General features: G+C 32.9%; 7 protein-coding genes across 7 annotated transcripts; 5 read left to right on the top strand and 2 right to left on the bottom strand.

Moving 5' to 3' along the window:
• Nucleotides 1-260: 260 nt before the first annotated feature.
• On the top strand, nt 261-671 carry LOC141388413 (histone H3). Its single transcript, XM_073958323.1, has one exon. The coding sequence runs from the start codon at nt 261-263 to the stop codon at nt 669-671; it is 411 nt and encodes a 136-aa protein (XP_073814424.1).
• Nucleotides 672-2847: 2176 nt separating this feature from the next.
• Nucleotides 2848-3525, top strand: LOC141388513 (histone H1-like). The gene has a single exon (XM_073958429.1). It carries the CDS (start codon nt 2848-2850, stop codon nt 3523-3525), a length of 678 nt encoding a protein of 225 aa, XP_073814530.1.
• Nucleotides 3526-4568: 1043 nt separating this feature from the next.
• Nucleotides 4569-5438, bottom strand: LOC141388437 (histone H2B). Its single transcript, XM_073958350.1, has 2 exons — nt 5403-5438; nt 4569-4949 (listed from the first exon to the last, which is right to left on the bottom strand). The coding sequence occupies exon 2, from the start codon at nt 4941-4943 to the stop codon at nt 4569-4571; it is 375 nt and encodes a 124-aa protein (XP_073814451.1). The 5' UTR covers nt 4944-4949; nt 5403-5438.
• Nucleotides 5224-5598, top strand: LOC141388436 (histone H2A). Its single transcript, XM_073958349.1, has one exon. The coding sequence runs from the start codon at nt 5224-5226 to the stop codon at nt 5596-5598; it is 375 nt and encodes a 124-aa protein (XP_073814450.1).
• A 2485-nt stretch (nt 5599-8083) lies between these two features.
• LOC141388495 (histone H4) lies at nt 8084-8395 on the bottom strand. Its single transcript, XM_073958408.1, has one exon. The coding sequence runs from the start codon at nt 8393-8395 to the stop codon at nt 8084-8086; it is 312 nt and encodes a 103-aa protein (XP_073814509.1).
• Nucleotides 8396-8716: 321 nt separating this feature from the next.
• LOC141388419 (histone H3) lies at nt 8717-9127 on the top strand. The gene has a single exon (XM_073958330.1). The coding sequence runs from the start codon at nt 8717-8719 to the stop codon at nt 9125-9127; it is 411 nt and encodes a 136-aa protein (XP_073814431.1).
• Nucleotides 9128-11303: 2176 nt separating this feature from the next.
• LOC141388514 (histone H1-like) lies at nt 11304-11981 on the top strand. The gene has a single exon (XM_073958431.1). The coding sequence runs from the start codon at nt 11304-11306 to the stop codon at nt 11979-11981; it is 678 nt and encodes a 225-aa protein (XP_073814532.1).
• The last annotated feature ends 812 nt before the right edge of the window (nt 11982-12793 follow it).

Here is a 12793-nt window from a genome sequence, read left to right as displayed (position 1 = left end):
AAGGCTGGCGGCTTCTATTTATACAAAAATTGGCCTGTTTGACTAACCAAGAGTCTTAATGGAATACACATGTATTTGTGTATGTGTTAGTACACATTTTGGGCGCGCACAGCTGTCTTTACTGGTTTACCCACCCCTAATCATAGCCGCCTCTTCGAAATTTTCTATAAATACCGCTATATGGATGGATGGCACAGTTATTACAGTGTTAACAGTGTTTGTGTGCATACCTAAGTGAAGTGAAAAAACTAAAGTGAAAAATGGCTCGTACTAAGCAAACTGCCCGTAAATCAACTGGTGGAAAGGCTCCTCGTAAGCAATTGGCCACTAAAGCTGCTCGTAAGAGTGCCCCAGCCACCGGCGGCGTCAAGAAGCCTCATCGTTTCCGTCCTGGTACTGTTGCCTTGCGTGAAATCCGTCGTTACCAGAAGAGTACTGAATTGTTGATCCGCAAATTGCCCTTCCAACGTTTGGTTCGTGAAATTGCTCAAGATTTCAAAACTGATTTGCGTTTCCAGAGCTCTGCTGTTATGGCCTTGCAAGAAGCCAGTGAAGCATACTTGGTTGGTCTTTTCGAAGATACTAACTTGTGCGCCATCCATGCTAAGCGTGTCACCATCATGCCTAAAGATATTCAATTGGCCAGACGTATCCGTGGAGAACGTGCTTAAATTCTTGACGTTTTAAAAACATATTTTTTACAACAAAACAATCGGTCCTTTTCAGGACCACAAAATATTTATAAAAAAGAGATTATTTTTTCATCAAACTATTTATCATTTTTAACATTTTAAATAAATAAATATTTTTCTTTGTGTTTATTTCATTTTTGAGGCTGATTTTAGGAATATTTTAAAATTTTCTTGTATGAGTCATATTTGACGGCGTCAGTAAAAATTTCCCATTAGAAGACACATTTTATTCTTCTTCTTGAAAAAAATATAATATTACAATTTTCCCTTTCAAAGACACATTTCTGCTTCTTAAAAAAGTATTGAAATTTGCTTCTATAGGAAATTTTTGACGGCGTCAGTAAAATTATTCAATTAAATATTTTGTTCTTCTTCTTGACACAAAAAACAAAAATTATGTTATAATTTTTCCCTAAAAAGACATTTTATTCTTCTTCTTGAACAAACTTATTGAAATTTCCTTCTATATGTCATTTTTGACGGCGTCAGTAAAATTTTCCCATTGAAATGCACATTTGTGTTCTTCTTCTTCTTCCTTTTCTATGTGTATTTTTGATGGCGTCAGTAATATTTTCCTATTAAAGTATACATTTATTCTTCTTCTTTCTTTTCTATTGGTCTTTTTGACGCCGTCCGTCCATATTAATTTCTTCTTTAAAGACAATGTTTTTTCTTCTTCTTATTTTCTTCATAACAAATATTTGTTCTATTGAACTTGTTTTTGTGTGTATACTAATGTCCACAAGGCATATGTTCACTAAATTTGGCGCGAAATGTTCTCTGCAATAATGCTCTCATTATTTCTCACTCAATATGGTTGAAATTTTTTGGCGGCAAATGCTCTCTGTTTTGTTTTATTTTTCTTTTCAGATAATGATGAATGAAATATGCAATTTTTTTCTTTTCAGCAATATATATTTTTTAATTTAGTAAAATTTTAGGATAATTTTGTAAAATTATAATTTTTTTGAAAATATTAATCAAAAATTTTATCACATAGAGATGGCGAATATTTCTTGGCCATTTGAAAGGCGTAATACTGCATTTTAGAAAAAAAATTTCTTTTAAGAAAATTGTTTAAATCTTGTATTATTTTTACAAAATTGTCATAGAAAAGGGATTTATTTATTTTATTATATACATTTTTGCAAAAAATATCCAAATTTTTAACGAAATCTTGAAAAAAGTACGTGCGAAAAACTTCAGTAATTCTATATGGTTTTTTCCTTGATATGTACTAGCAAAGGAAGAATTATTTTTGGAGAATATTTTTTGTAAAAATTGATGAAATTTTTACTAAATTTTAACGAAAATGCCCTCATATTTTATTAAAAAGTAATTTTTGAGCGATTTTCATATAATTTAGCAAAAATATTTCAATTTTCAAAAATATTACCTTTGACAGTGAATGTTTGTCCATAGGTGGTATACGGTAATGGGAAGATTTTTTTAACTTTTCCAAAGAAATAACTACTTTTTATGAATAATGTTATAATTTGGTGTAAATATACAGATTCTGAAATGTTTTTTAAGAAATTTTTATAAAACTTAATTAGATTTGAGCTTTTAAATTTCTTTGAAGAAAAACTTTTCTTCATTGAAAATATGCCAACAAGAGGATTTCTGCCGTCTTGGACCACATAAAGATTTTGAATTTTTTTCACAGTGAAAATGTGAAATTTGTTAATATTTTAATTTTATCCTAAAGTAAACATATCAGGCTTTATTCTCAAACAGAATTTGGAAAAATATTTTTGAAAAAATTCATAATTTTTTCAAATTTAGTTACAAATTTGTGATTACATTTTTACAATCTGTGAAGTTAAACGCTTATAACTTTTAAACGGATAAAGGAAATTACACCAAATTTTCGTTAAAATATGGCCTGATATCTATACAAGAAATGTGTAAAATATCTTTTATAAAAATATTCAAAGATTCTTCAGAAAAATTAAATTTCTACGAAAACTTTTGTAAAAAATTAAACACGCTTCCACACAATATTTCGAAAAATATAGCTATTGACTACTATGCACTTCTCATCTTTTCAATGTACCTACCATTTTTAAAAATTGCCAATAACAATTTAATAGTACACATAAATTTGTGAGTGTATTTGTGTTACAGTGAAATATAAACATAAAAGTGAATAATCATGTCTGACGCCGCCGTTGTTGAAGCCACCGCCTCCCCAGTTGCCGCTGTTGAGAAAAAGGCACCAAAGAAGGCCGCAGCCAAAGCAAAGAAACCATCAGCTGCCCCTACTCATCCACCAACCCAACAAATGGTTGACGCCGCCATCAAAACATTGAAGGAACGTGGTGGTTCATCATTGCCCGCCATCAAGAAATATTTGGCCAGCACCTACAAGGTTGATGCCCAAAAATTGGCTCCTTTCATCAAGAAATATTTGAAGAGCGCTGTTGCCAGTGGAAAATTGATCCAAACTAAAGGTAAGGGTGCTTCTGGTTCATTCAAATTGTCCGCCTCGGCTTCCAAGGAACCCAAAGCAAAGACTGCTGAAAAGAAGAAGAAGGCCCCAGCTGCTGAGAAGAAGAAGAAGGCTGCCCCTAAAAAGGCCGCCGGTGAAAAGAAAACCGCTGCCAAGAAGCCATCTGCCGCCAAAAAGACCGCTGAGAAGAAGAAGGCTGACAAAACAAAGGCTAAGGCTGCCAAGAAAACCGGTACAGTTAAGGCTAAACCAGCAAAAACCGCCGCTAAAGCATCTGCCACCAAACCAAAGGCACCCAAGGCAAAAACAGCAGCTGCTAAACCCAAAAAAGCCGCCGCACCAAAGAAGCCAGCTGCCAAGAAAGCCGCCGCCAAGAAGTAATTTTTCCCAGAAAGATTACTTGTTGACAACATTTTTCGATATTCGAAAGCATAATATCTAACAGCCCTTTTCAGGGCTACAAATTAAATTCAAAAAGAGAAAATCTTTACTTCAAACTATTTATTATTACTACTATTTATTGTTTTATTACCTAAATAAATAAGAAAAATACACACGTGTCTGATTTTAGGAAAAATATTACCCTCACTAATTACTTTTCCTATTAGGTAATTAACATTGAGCCTGTTTTATTATGGGCATTCCACAAAATAACACCACAAACGGATTAAAATTTTAGTCCGGGTCATAAAATAAATGTGACTAATTTTTGTTTGTCTAATTATGGTCATTTTCATCTAATTTCATATTTTAGGAATTTTCCATTTAATATTCAAAAATGATAATTTTTTCTCTTTGCAAAAATTGTTTGCTGGGTAAAAGGAGATTATTTTAATCAGGAATGTTTTTCTATTCTAATGAAGTTATGTTGCAACTCTATTTTATTTCTCTTTCTATTTTCCCCTAATTCTATTTTTTCCATTGAAAGAAGTCCCGTTAATTTTTGCGCCACCACCAAAAATTTCCCCTTAAAAATGTTCGCGCTTCATATTTGGCATTGGCGTAGTGAAGTGTTACAGGCAAAATGCTTATACATGCTTGTTGTTCGTTTATACATTTTCGATATTGGTGGTGACTGCCGACGGCAATACAAAGTAACATCGCACAAGCACACACACACATACCCATACAGTGGATGGCGTGTTGTTGTACACACATAGAGTAGCCAAGCAAGCAAAAAAGCAATATGAACCACGGCAAAACAAGAATTGACGGCGTCATTTAGTAAATACATGGGAAAATATTATTTTTGCTAGAATTTGAGGAATTTTAAAATTATTTTGGTAAGTTTCTTTATTAAAAAATGTAAATAATGGAAAATAAGTGTTTCGACAAAAATTTGATCTCTTTTAAAATGTTTTTTGTGGCCCTGAAAAGGGCCTTTTATGGTAGAATTTCGACGAATTGATGAAAAATCAAGGCATTTACTTGGAGCTGGTGTATTTAGTAACAGCCTTGGTACCTTCAGAGACAGCGTGCTTAGCCAATTCACCGGGCAACAATAGACGGACAGCAGTTTGGATTTCCCGACTGGTGATGGTAGAGCGCTTGTTGTAGTGGGCCAAACGAGAGGCTTCGGCGGCAATACGTTCGAAGATGTCATTCACGAAACTGTTCATGATGCTCATGGCCTTTGACGAAATACCAGTATCAGGATGGACTTGCTTCAACACTTTGTAAATGTAGATAGCGTAACTCTCCTTACGCTTGGTACGTCTCTTCGATTTATCGCCCTTGGTGATGTTCTTTTGGGCTTTGCCGGCCTTCTTTGCTGCTTTACCACTGGTTTTTGGAGGCATTTTTCACTTTTAATTTTTTTAATCACACAAACACTTTTAACACTGTTCACAAATGATAAAAACCCAGTACCCAAACAGAATATTTCAAGCATTATGTGCTCAAATGTTTCAGGTAGTCGCAGTTGCTGTGTGGAATAGTGGCCAAACAACCCCAGTTTTCGATGTGTGTGTATTAAATGAGCGAGAGAAAAGTATAAATACTAGGGGTTCAAGTGAGTAACGGCATCATTCTGTGTTTTTTCAGTGCTAAGTGAAGTGTTCAAAAAAATATTAAGTGAAAATGTCTGGTCGTGGTAAAGGTGGCAAAGTTAAGGGAAAGGCAAAGTCCCGTTCAAATCGTGCTGGTCTTCAATTCCCCGTCGGTCGTATTCATCGTTTGTTGCGCAAAGGCAACTATGCTGAACGTGTTGGTGCCGGTGCTCCAGTATATTTAGCCGCCGTCATGGAATATTTGGCTGCTGAAGTTTTGGAATTGGCTGGTAATGCTGCCCGTGACAACAAGAAGACTCGTATCATTCCCCGTCACTTGCAATTGGCCATCCGCAACGACGAAGAATTGAACAAATTGCTGTCCGGCGTCACTATTGCTCAAGGTGGTGTATTGCCAAACATCCAAGCTGTTCTCTTGCCCAAGAAGACCGAAAAGAAAGCCTAAATTATCTCGAAAGGTATTATGGAAAAAATACAGACCATCGTATAAGAAGAAGAAAAATCCATACAAAATTCAACCAATCCGTCCTTTTCAGGACGACAAAATATATTTAAAAAGAGAAAAAATCTATTCAAACTATTAATTTTCATTATTTACATTTTATAGGAAAAGAATAAAAATGACCAAAATTTTAATATTTACATTTTATAGGGAAAAAATAAAAATTCCCAAAAAATGATATTTTTCTTAATCGGCGACAACCCTTGATTATTTTGCAAATGACATTTTTTCTTTCATATTTCCTTAGAAAATATGTTCGTTTGTTGTAACTGTTTTTCATTTCTACCCCCCTCAGCAGAATTGTGTTTGTTTTATGTCGCTTTAGTTTTTCACAGAAATAGCGAGACAGATAGAGAGACAGAGAAAGAGAGAGAGCGAAAAAGAGATCATTCGTCTCATCGATGATGTTCGCGCCAATATTCCTTAATCGATGTTCCCGCCAATGTTCGTTCATCGTAAGTTGACGATGTCTGTTATGAATGTGTGTGTGTGGTGTTGTGTGTTTGTTAGTTAGAATAACCAAATGCCTTTACTTACGTTGACGATGATGATGGCCGTTGTTAATGTTGTTGTTGTGGTTGTTAGAGTAGTAAATTATTGGGAAAAAGACTTCTGCCGCCGCGAATTTTGAGGAGAAAAAAGTAACTGTATTTGGAAAGGAAAAAATGCAGAAATGTGCGATTTTGGTGATGTTGTCAGAGCATAGAGTTAGTAATAGAGTGATGACAACATGAAGTGCGCACGGAAAAATTTTTATTTTCAAAGGGAAAAAAGTAGAGTTGTGGAAATAAATTGAGGATCATTGTTAGAAAATAACCAAAATACATAAAATAGAAGAAAAATATGTGATTTTTGTGGACATTTAAGAAAGAAATAAATTATTTTTAGTGAAAAATAAGAAGAAGAAGAAGAAGAAGAAGAAGAAAATTTTCAATGATTTCAACATAAAGTAAAAGAATTTATGTGATTTTTGGGACGTTTGAGAGAAAAAATAAAATATTTTTAGTGAAACATAGGAAGAAGAAGAAGAACTTTTTTAATAATTTCAACATAAAGTAAAAGAAATTTAGAAAATTATGTGATTTTTTTTGGTAATTTAAGGAAATGTGATTTAGTGAAACAAGAAGAAGAAGAAAATTTTCAATAATTTCAACATTAAGTGAGAGAAATTTAGAAAATTATGTGATTTTTTGGACATTTAAGAAAAAAATATTTTTTTAGGGAAACATAAGGAGAAGAAGAAGAAAATTCTCAATAATTTCAACATAAAGTGAGAGAAATTTAGAAAATTATGTGATTTTTTGGAGGATTATGTGATTTTTGAATAAATAAGTAAAAGATAAAATTTTTCTATGCGAGTTCATGAAATGTAAGAAGAAGAAGAAGAATTTTTCAATAATTTCAACATAAAGTGGGAGAAATTTAGAAAATTATGTGATTTTTTGGAGGATTAAGTAAAAGATAAAATATTTTTATATGAAATCATGAAACATAAGAAGAAGAATTTTTTCATGAGCAAATTTTTGAAAAAAGAGATGCTATAAAAATTTTTTAAATATAATTTTAAGAAAAATCGCAGTAAATATTAACAAAATTCAAACTAATTTAATGAAAATTTTTTTAAAAAAGGTAATTTTCATTTTAATTTAAAAAATTTAATAACAATTTTTAATAATTTCATCACAAAATAACAAAAATTTTTACTTGAAGGAAAAAATAAGTACATAACATCGCAGTCAAAAAGATATTGTTGGCTTGGCATAGCATTGATGTGCGTTAGTTATATGAACAAACACACGCACACACCGACCGACGCTAGCGTATACACACATCGTCGTATTATCAAGCAAGCAAGCAGCTACCCTAACAACGAGAGTTGCCGGTAGAACATGTATTAGTGGAAATAAAGGAACATTTTTGTGTATTACGAAAAAGGAATGATCAGAGTTGCCGACGGTAAACATTTTTGAAGGCAAAAAAAAGAAGAAGAAGAAGAAAAAATGTTAAGAAAAAAGGTAATGATCAGAGTTGCCGACGGCTAACATTTTTGAAGGAAAAAAATGGAAAATTATTTGACGATGGAAACAAATTTATGAAAATAAAATTAAATGAGCAGAGTTGCCGAAGGCATTTATTTTTGAAGACAAAAGGGAATATTATTTGAAAAAAAAAAATATGAAATGTGGAAAATGAAAGAAAAAATAAAATGCACTGAAAAAAGTAATATGAAAGAAAATATTTTATGGTTAGTTTTATTTTTCATATATTAAGGTAAGTAGTTTTATTTTTGATATATTTTATTAATTTTTTTATGTTTTTGTAATTTTCAACAAGAAAATATCTCTTTTTAAATATTTTTTGTGGTCCTGAAAAGGACCGATTGTTTTGTTGTAAAAGAAAAATTCTCCAAATAGCGTCAAGAAAATATTTAACCGCCGAAACCGTACAAAGTACGACCTTGTCTCTTCAAAGCATAGACGACATCCATAGCAGTGACGGTTTTACGCTTAGCATGTTCGGTGTATGTAACGGCGTCACGAATAACGTTTTCCAAAAACACCTTCAGAACACCACGGGTTTCTTCGTAGATGAGGCCAGAGATACGCTTTACACCACCACGGCGAGCCAAACGTCTAATAGCTGGCTTGGTAATACCTTGGATATTATCACGTAACACTTTACGGTGACGTTTAGCGCCACCTTTTCCCAAGCCTTTGCCACCTTTACCACGACCAGTCATTTTTCACTTTTTTAAAAATCACTTAACACTTCACGAAAGCACAAGAACGAATGTTTTTTCGAAGGCTGGCGGCTTCTATTTATACAAAAATTGGCCTGTTTGACTAACCAAGAGTCTTAATGGAATACACATGTATTTGTGTATGTGTTAGTACACATTTTGGGCGCGCACAGCTGTCTTTACTGGTTTACCCACCCCTAATCATAGCCGCCTCTTCGAAATTTTCTATAAATACCGCTATATGGATGGATGGCACAGTTATTACAGTGTTAACAGTGTTTGTGTGCATACCTAAGTGAAGTGAAAAAACTAAAGTGAAAAATGGCTCGTACTAAGCAAACTGCCCGTAAATCAACTGGTGGAAAGGCTCCTCGTAAGCAATTGGCCACTAAAGCTGCTCGTAAGAGTGCCCCAGCCACCGGCGGCGTCAAGAAGCCTCATCGTTTCCGTCCTGGTACTGTTGCCTTGCGTGAAATCCGTCGTTACCAGAAGAGTACTGAATTGTTGATCCGCAAATTGCCCTTCCAACGTTTGGTTCGTGAAATTGCTCAAGATTTCAAAACTGATTTGCGTTTCCAGAGCTCTGCTGTTATGGCCTTGCAAGAAGCCAGTGAAGCATACTTGGTTGGTCTTTTCGAAGATACTAACTTGTGCGCCATCCATGCTAAGCGTGTCACCATCATGCCTAAAGATATTCAATTGGCCAGACGTATCCGTGGAGAACGTGCTTAAATTCTTGACGTTTTAAAAACATATTTTTTACAACAAAACAATCGGTCCTTTTCAGGACCACAAAATATTTATAAAAAAGAGATTATTTTTTCATCAAACTATTTATCATTTTTAACATTTTAAATAAATAAATATTTTTCTTTGTGTTTATTTCATTTTTGAGGCTGATTTTAGGAATATTTTAAAATTTTCTTGTATGAGTCATATTTGACGGCGTCAGTAAAAATTTCCCATTAGAAGACACATTTTATTCTTCTTCTTGAAAAAAATATAATATTACAATTTTCCCTTTCAAAGACACATTTCTGCTTCTTAAAAAAGTATTGAAATTTGCTTCTATAGGAAATTTTTGACGGCGTCAGTAAAATTATTCAATTAAATATTTTGTTCTTCTTCTTGACACAAAAAACAAAAATTATGTTATAATTTTTCCCTAAAAAGACATTTTATTCTTCTTCTTGAACAAACTTATTGAAATTTCCTTCTATATGTCATTTTTGACGGCGTCAGTAAAATTTTCCCATTGAAATGCACATTTGTGTTCTTCTTCTTCTTCCTTTTCTATGTGTATTTTTGATGGCGTCAGTAATATTTTCCTATTAAAGTATACATTTATTCTTCTTCTTTCTTTTCTATTGGTCTTTTTGACGCCGTCCGTCCATATTAATTTCTTCTTTAAAGACAATGTTTTTTCTTCTTCTTATTTTCTTCATAACAAATATTTGTTCTATTGAACTTGTTTTTGTGTGTATACTAATGTCCACAAGGCATATGTTCACTAAATTTGGCGCGAAATGTTCTCTGCAATAATGCTCTCATTATTTCTCACTCAATATGGTTGAAATTTTTTGGCGGCAAATGCTCTCTGTTTTGTTTTATTTTTCTTTTCAGATAATGATGAATGAAATATGCAATTTTTTTCTTTTCAGCAATATATATTTTTTAATTTAGTAAAATTTTAGGATAATTTTGTAAAATTATAATTTTTTTGAAAATATTAATCAAAAATTTTATCACATAGAGATGGCGAATATTTCTTGGCCATTTGAAAGGCGTAATACTGCATTTTAGAAAAAAAATTTCTTTTAAGAAAATTGTTTAAATCTTGTATTATTTTTACAAAATTGTCATAGAAAAGGGATTTATTTATTTTATTATATACATTTTTGCAAAAAATATCCAAATTTTTAACGAAATCTTGAAAAAAGTACGTGCGAAAAACTTCAGTAATTCTATATGGTTTTTTCCTTGATATGTACTAGCAAAGGAAGAATTATTTTTGGAGAATATTTTTTGTAAAAATTGATGAAATTTTTACTAAATTTTAACGAAAATGCCCTCATATTTTATTAAAAAGTAATTTTTGAGCGATTTTCATATAATTTAGCAAAAATATTTCAATTTTCAAAAATATTACCTTTGACAGTGAATGTTTGTCCATAGGTGGTATACGGTAATGGGAAGATTTTTTTAACTTTTCCAAAGAAATAACTACTTTTTATGAATAATGTTATAATTTGGTGTAAATATACAGATTCTGAAATGTTTTTTAAGAAATTTTTATAAAACTTAATTAGATTTGAGCTTTTAAATTTCTTTGAAGAAAAACTTTTCTTCATTGAAAATATGCCAACAAGAGGATTTCTGCCGTCTTGGACCACATAAAGATTTTGAATTTTTTTCACAGTGAAAATGTGAAATTTGTTAATATTTTAATTTTATCCTAAAGTAAACATATCAGGCTTTATTCTCAAACAGAATTTGGAAAAATATTTTTGAAAAAATTCATAATTTTTTCAAATTTAGTTACAAATTTGTGATTACATTTTTACAATCTGTGAAGTTAAACGCTTATAACTTTTAAACGGATAAAGGAAATTACACCAAATTTTCGTTAAAATATGGCCTGATATCTATACAAGAAATGTGTAAAATATCTTTTATAAAAATATTCAAAGATTCTTCAGAAAAATTAAATTTCTACGAAAACTTTTGTAAAAAATTAAACACGCTTCCACACAATATTTCGAAAAATATAGCTATTGACTACTATGCACTTCTCATCTTTTCAATGTACCTACCATTTTTAAAAATTGCCAATAACAATTTAATAGTACACATAAATTTGTGAGTGTATTTGTGTTACAGTGAAATATAAACATAAAAGTGAATAATCATGTCTGACGCCGCCGTTGTTGAAGCCACCGCCTCCCCAGTTGCCGCTGTTGAGAAAAAGGCACCAAAGAAGGCCGCAGCCAAAGCAAAGAAACCATCAGCTGCCCCTACTCATCCACCAACCCAACAAATGGTTGACGCCGCCATCAAAACATTGAAGGAACGTGGTGGTTCATCATTGCCCGCCATCAAGAAATATTTGGCCAGCACCTACAAGGTTGATGCCCAAAAATTGGCTCCTTTCATCAAGAAATATTTGAAGAGCGCTGTTGCCAGTGGAAAATTGATCCAAACTAAAGGTAAGGGTGCTTCTGGTTCATTCAAATTGTCCGCCTCGGCTTCCAAGGAACCCAAAGCAAAGACTGCTGAAAAGAAGAAGAAGGCCCCAGCTGCTGAGAAGAAGAAGAAGGCTGCCCCTAAAAAGGCCGCCGGTGAAAAGAAAACCGCTGCCAAGAAGCCATCTGCCGCCAAAAAGACCGCTGAGAAGAAGAAGGCTGACAAAACAAAGGCTAAGGCTGCCAAGAAAACCGGTACAGTTAAGGCTAAACCAGCAAAAACCGCCGCTAAAGCATCTGCCACCAAACCAAAGGCACCCAAGGCAAAAACAGCAGCTGCTAAACCCAAAAAAGCCGCCGCACCAAAGAAGCCAGCTGCCAAGAAAGCCGCCGCCAAGAAGTAATTTTTCCCAGAAAGATTACTTGTTGACAACATTTTTCGATATTCGAAAGCATAATATCTAACAGCCCTTTTCAGGGCTACAAATTAAATTCAAAAAGAGAAAATCTTTACTTCAAACTATTTATTATTACTACTATTTATTGTTTTATTACCTAAATAAATAAGAAAAATACACACGTGTCTGATTTTAGGAAAAATATTACCCTCACTAATTACTTTTCCTATTAGGTAATTAACATTGAGCCTGTTTTATTATGGGCATTCCACAAAATAACACCACAAACGGATTAAAATTTTAGTCCGGGTCATAAAATAAATGTGACTAATTTTTGTTTGTCTAATTATGGTCATTTTCATCTAATTTCATATTTTAGGAATTTTCCATTTAATATTCAAAAATGATAATTTTTTCTCTTTGCAAAAATTGTTTGCTGGGTAAAAGGAGATTATTTTAATCAGGAATGTTTTTCTATTCTAATGAAGTTATGTTGCAACTCTATTTTATTTCTCTTTCTATTTTCCCCTAATTCTATTTTTTCCATTGAAAGAAGTCCCGTTAATTTTTGCGCCACCACCAAAAATTTCCCCTTAAAAATGTTCGCGCTTCATATTTGGCATTGGCGTAGTGAAGTGTTACAGGCAAAATGCTTATACATGCTTGTTGTTCGTTTATACATTTTCGATATTGGTGGTGACTGCCGACGGCAATACAAAGTAACATCGCACAAGCACACACACACATACCCATACAGTGGATGGCGTGTTGTTGTACACACATAGAGTAGCCAAGCAAGCAAAAAAGCAATATGAACC

The sequence above is a fragment of the Musca autumnalis genome, unplaced genomic scaffold (genome assembly GCF_047663935.1).
Source record: "Musca autumnalis isolate F117 unplaced genomic scaffold, ASM4766393v1 scaffold_93, whole genome shotgun sequence".
Lineage (NCBI taxonomy): Eukaryota > Metazoa > Arthropoda > Insecta > Diptera > Muscidae > Musca > Musca autumnalis.
Note: the sequence above shows the minus strand (reverse complement) of the source record. Positions and strands in the feature narration are given on the sequence as shown.

What these genes read in the sequence shown, in the direction of transcription:
- LOC141388413 (XM_073958323.1), top strand. Translation starts at nt 261, where the DNA reads ATGGCTCGTACTAAGCAAACTGCCCGTAAATCAACTGGTGGAAAGGCT.
- LOC141388513 (XM_073958429.1), top strand. Translation starts at nt 2,848, where the DNA reads ATGTCTGACGCCGCCGTTGTTGAAGCCACCGCCTCCCCAGTTGCCGCT.
- LOC141388437 (XM_073958350.1), bottom strand. Translation starts at nt 4,943, where the DNA reads ATGCCTCCAAAAACCAGTGGTAAAGCAGCAAAGAAGGCCGGCAAAGCC.
- LOC141388436 (XM_073958349.1), top strand. Translation starts at nt 5,224, where the DNA reads ATGTCTGGTCGTGGTAAAGGTGGCAAAGTTAAGGGAAAGGCAAAGTCC.
- LOC141388495 (XM_073958408.1), bottom strand. Translation starts at nt 8,395, where the DNA reads ATGACTGGTCGTGGTAAAGGTGGCAAAGGCTTGGGAAAAGGTGGCGCT.
- LOC141388419 (XM_073958330.1), top strand. Translation starts at nt 8,717, where the DNA reads ATGGCTCGTACTAAGCAAACTGCCCGTAAATCAACTGGTGGAAAGGCT.
- LOC141388514 (XM_073958431.1), top strand. Translation starts at nt 11,304, where the DNA reads ATGTCTGACGCCGCCGTTGTTGAAGCCACCGCCTCCCCAGTTGCCGCT.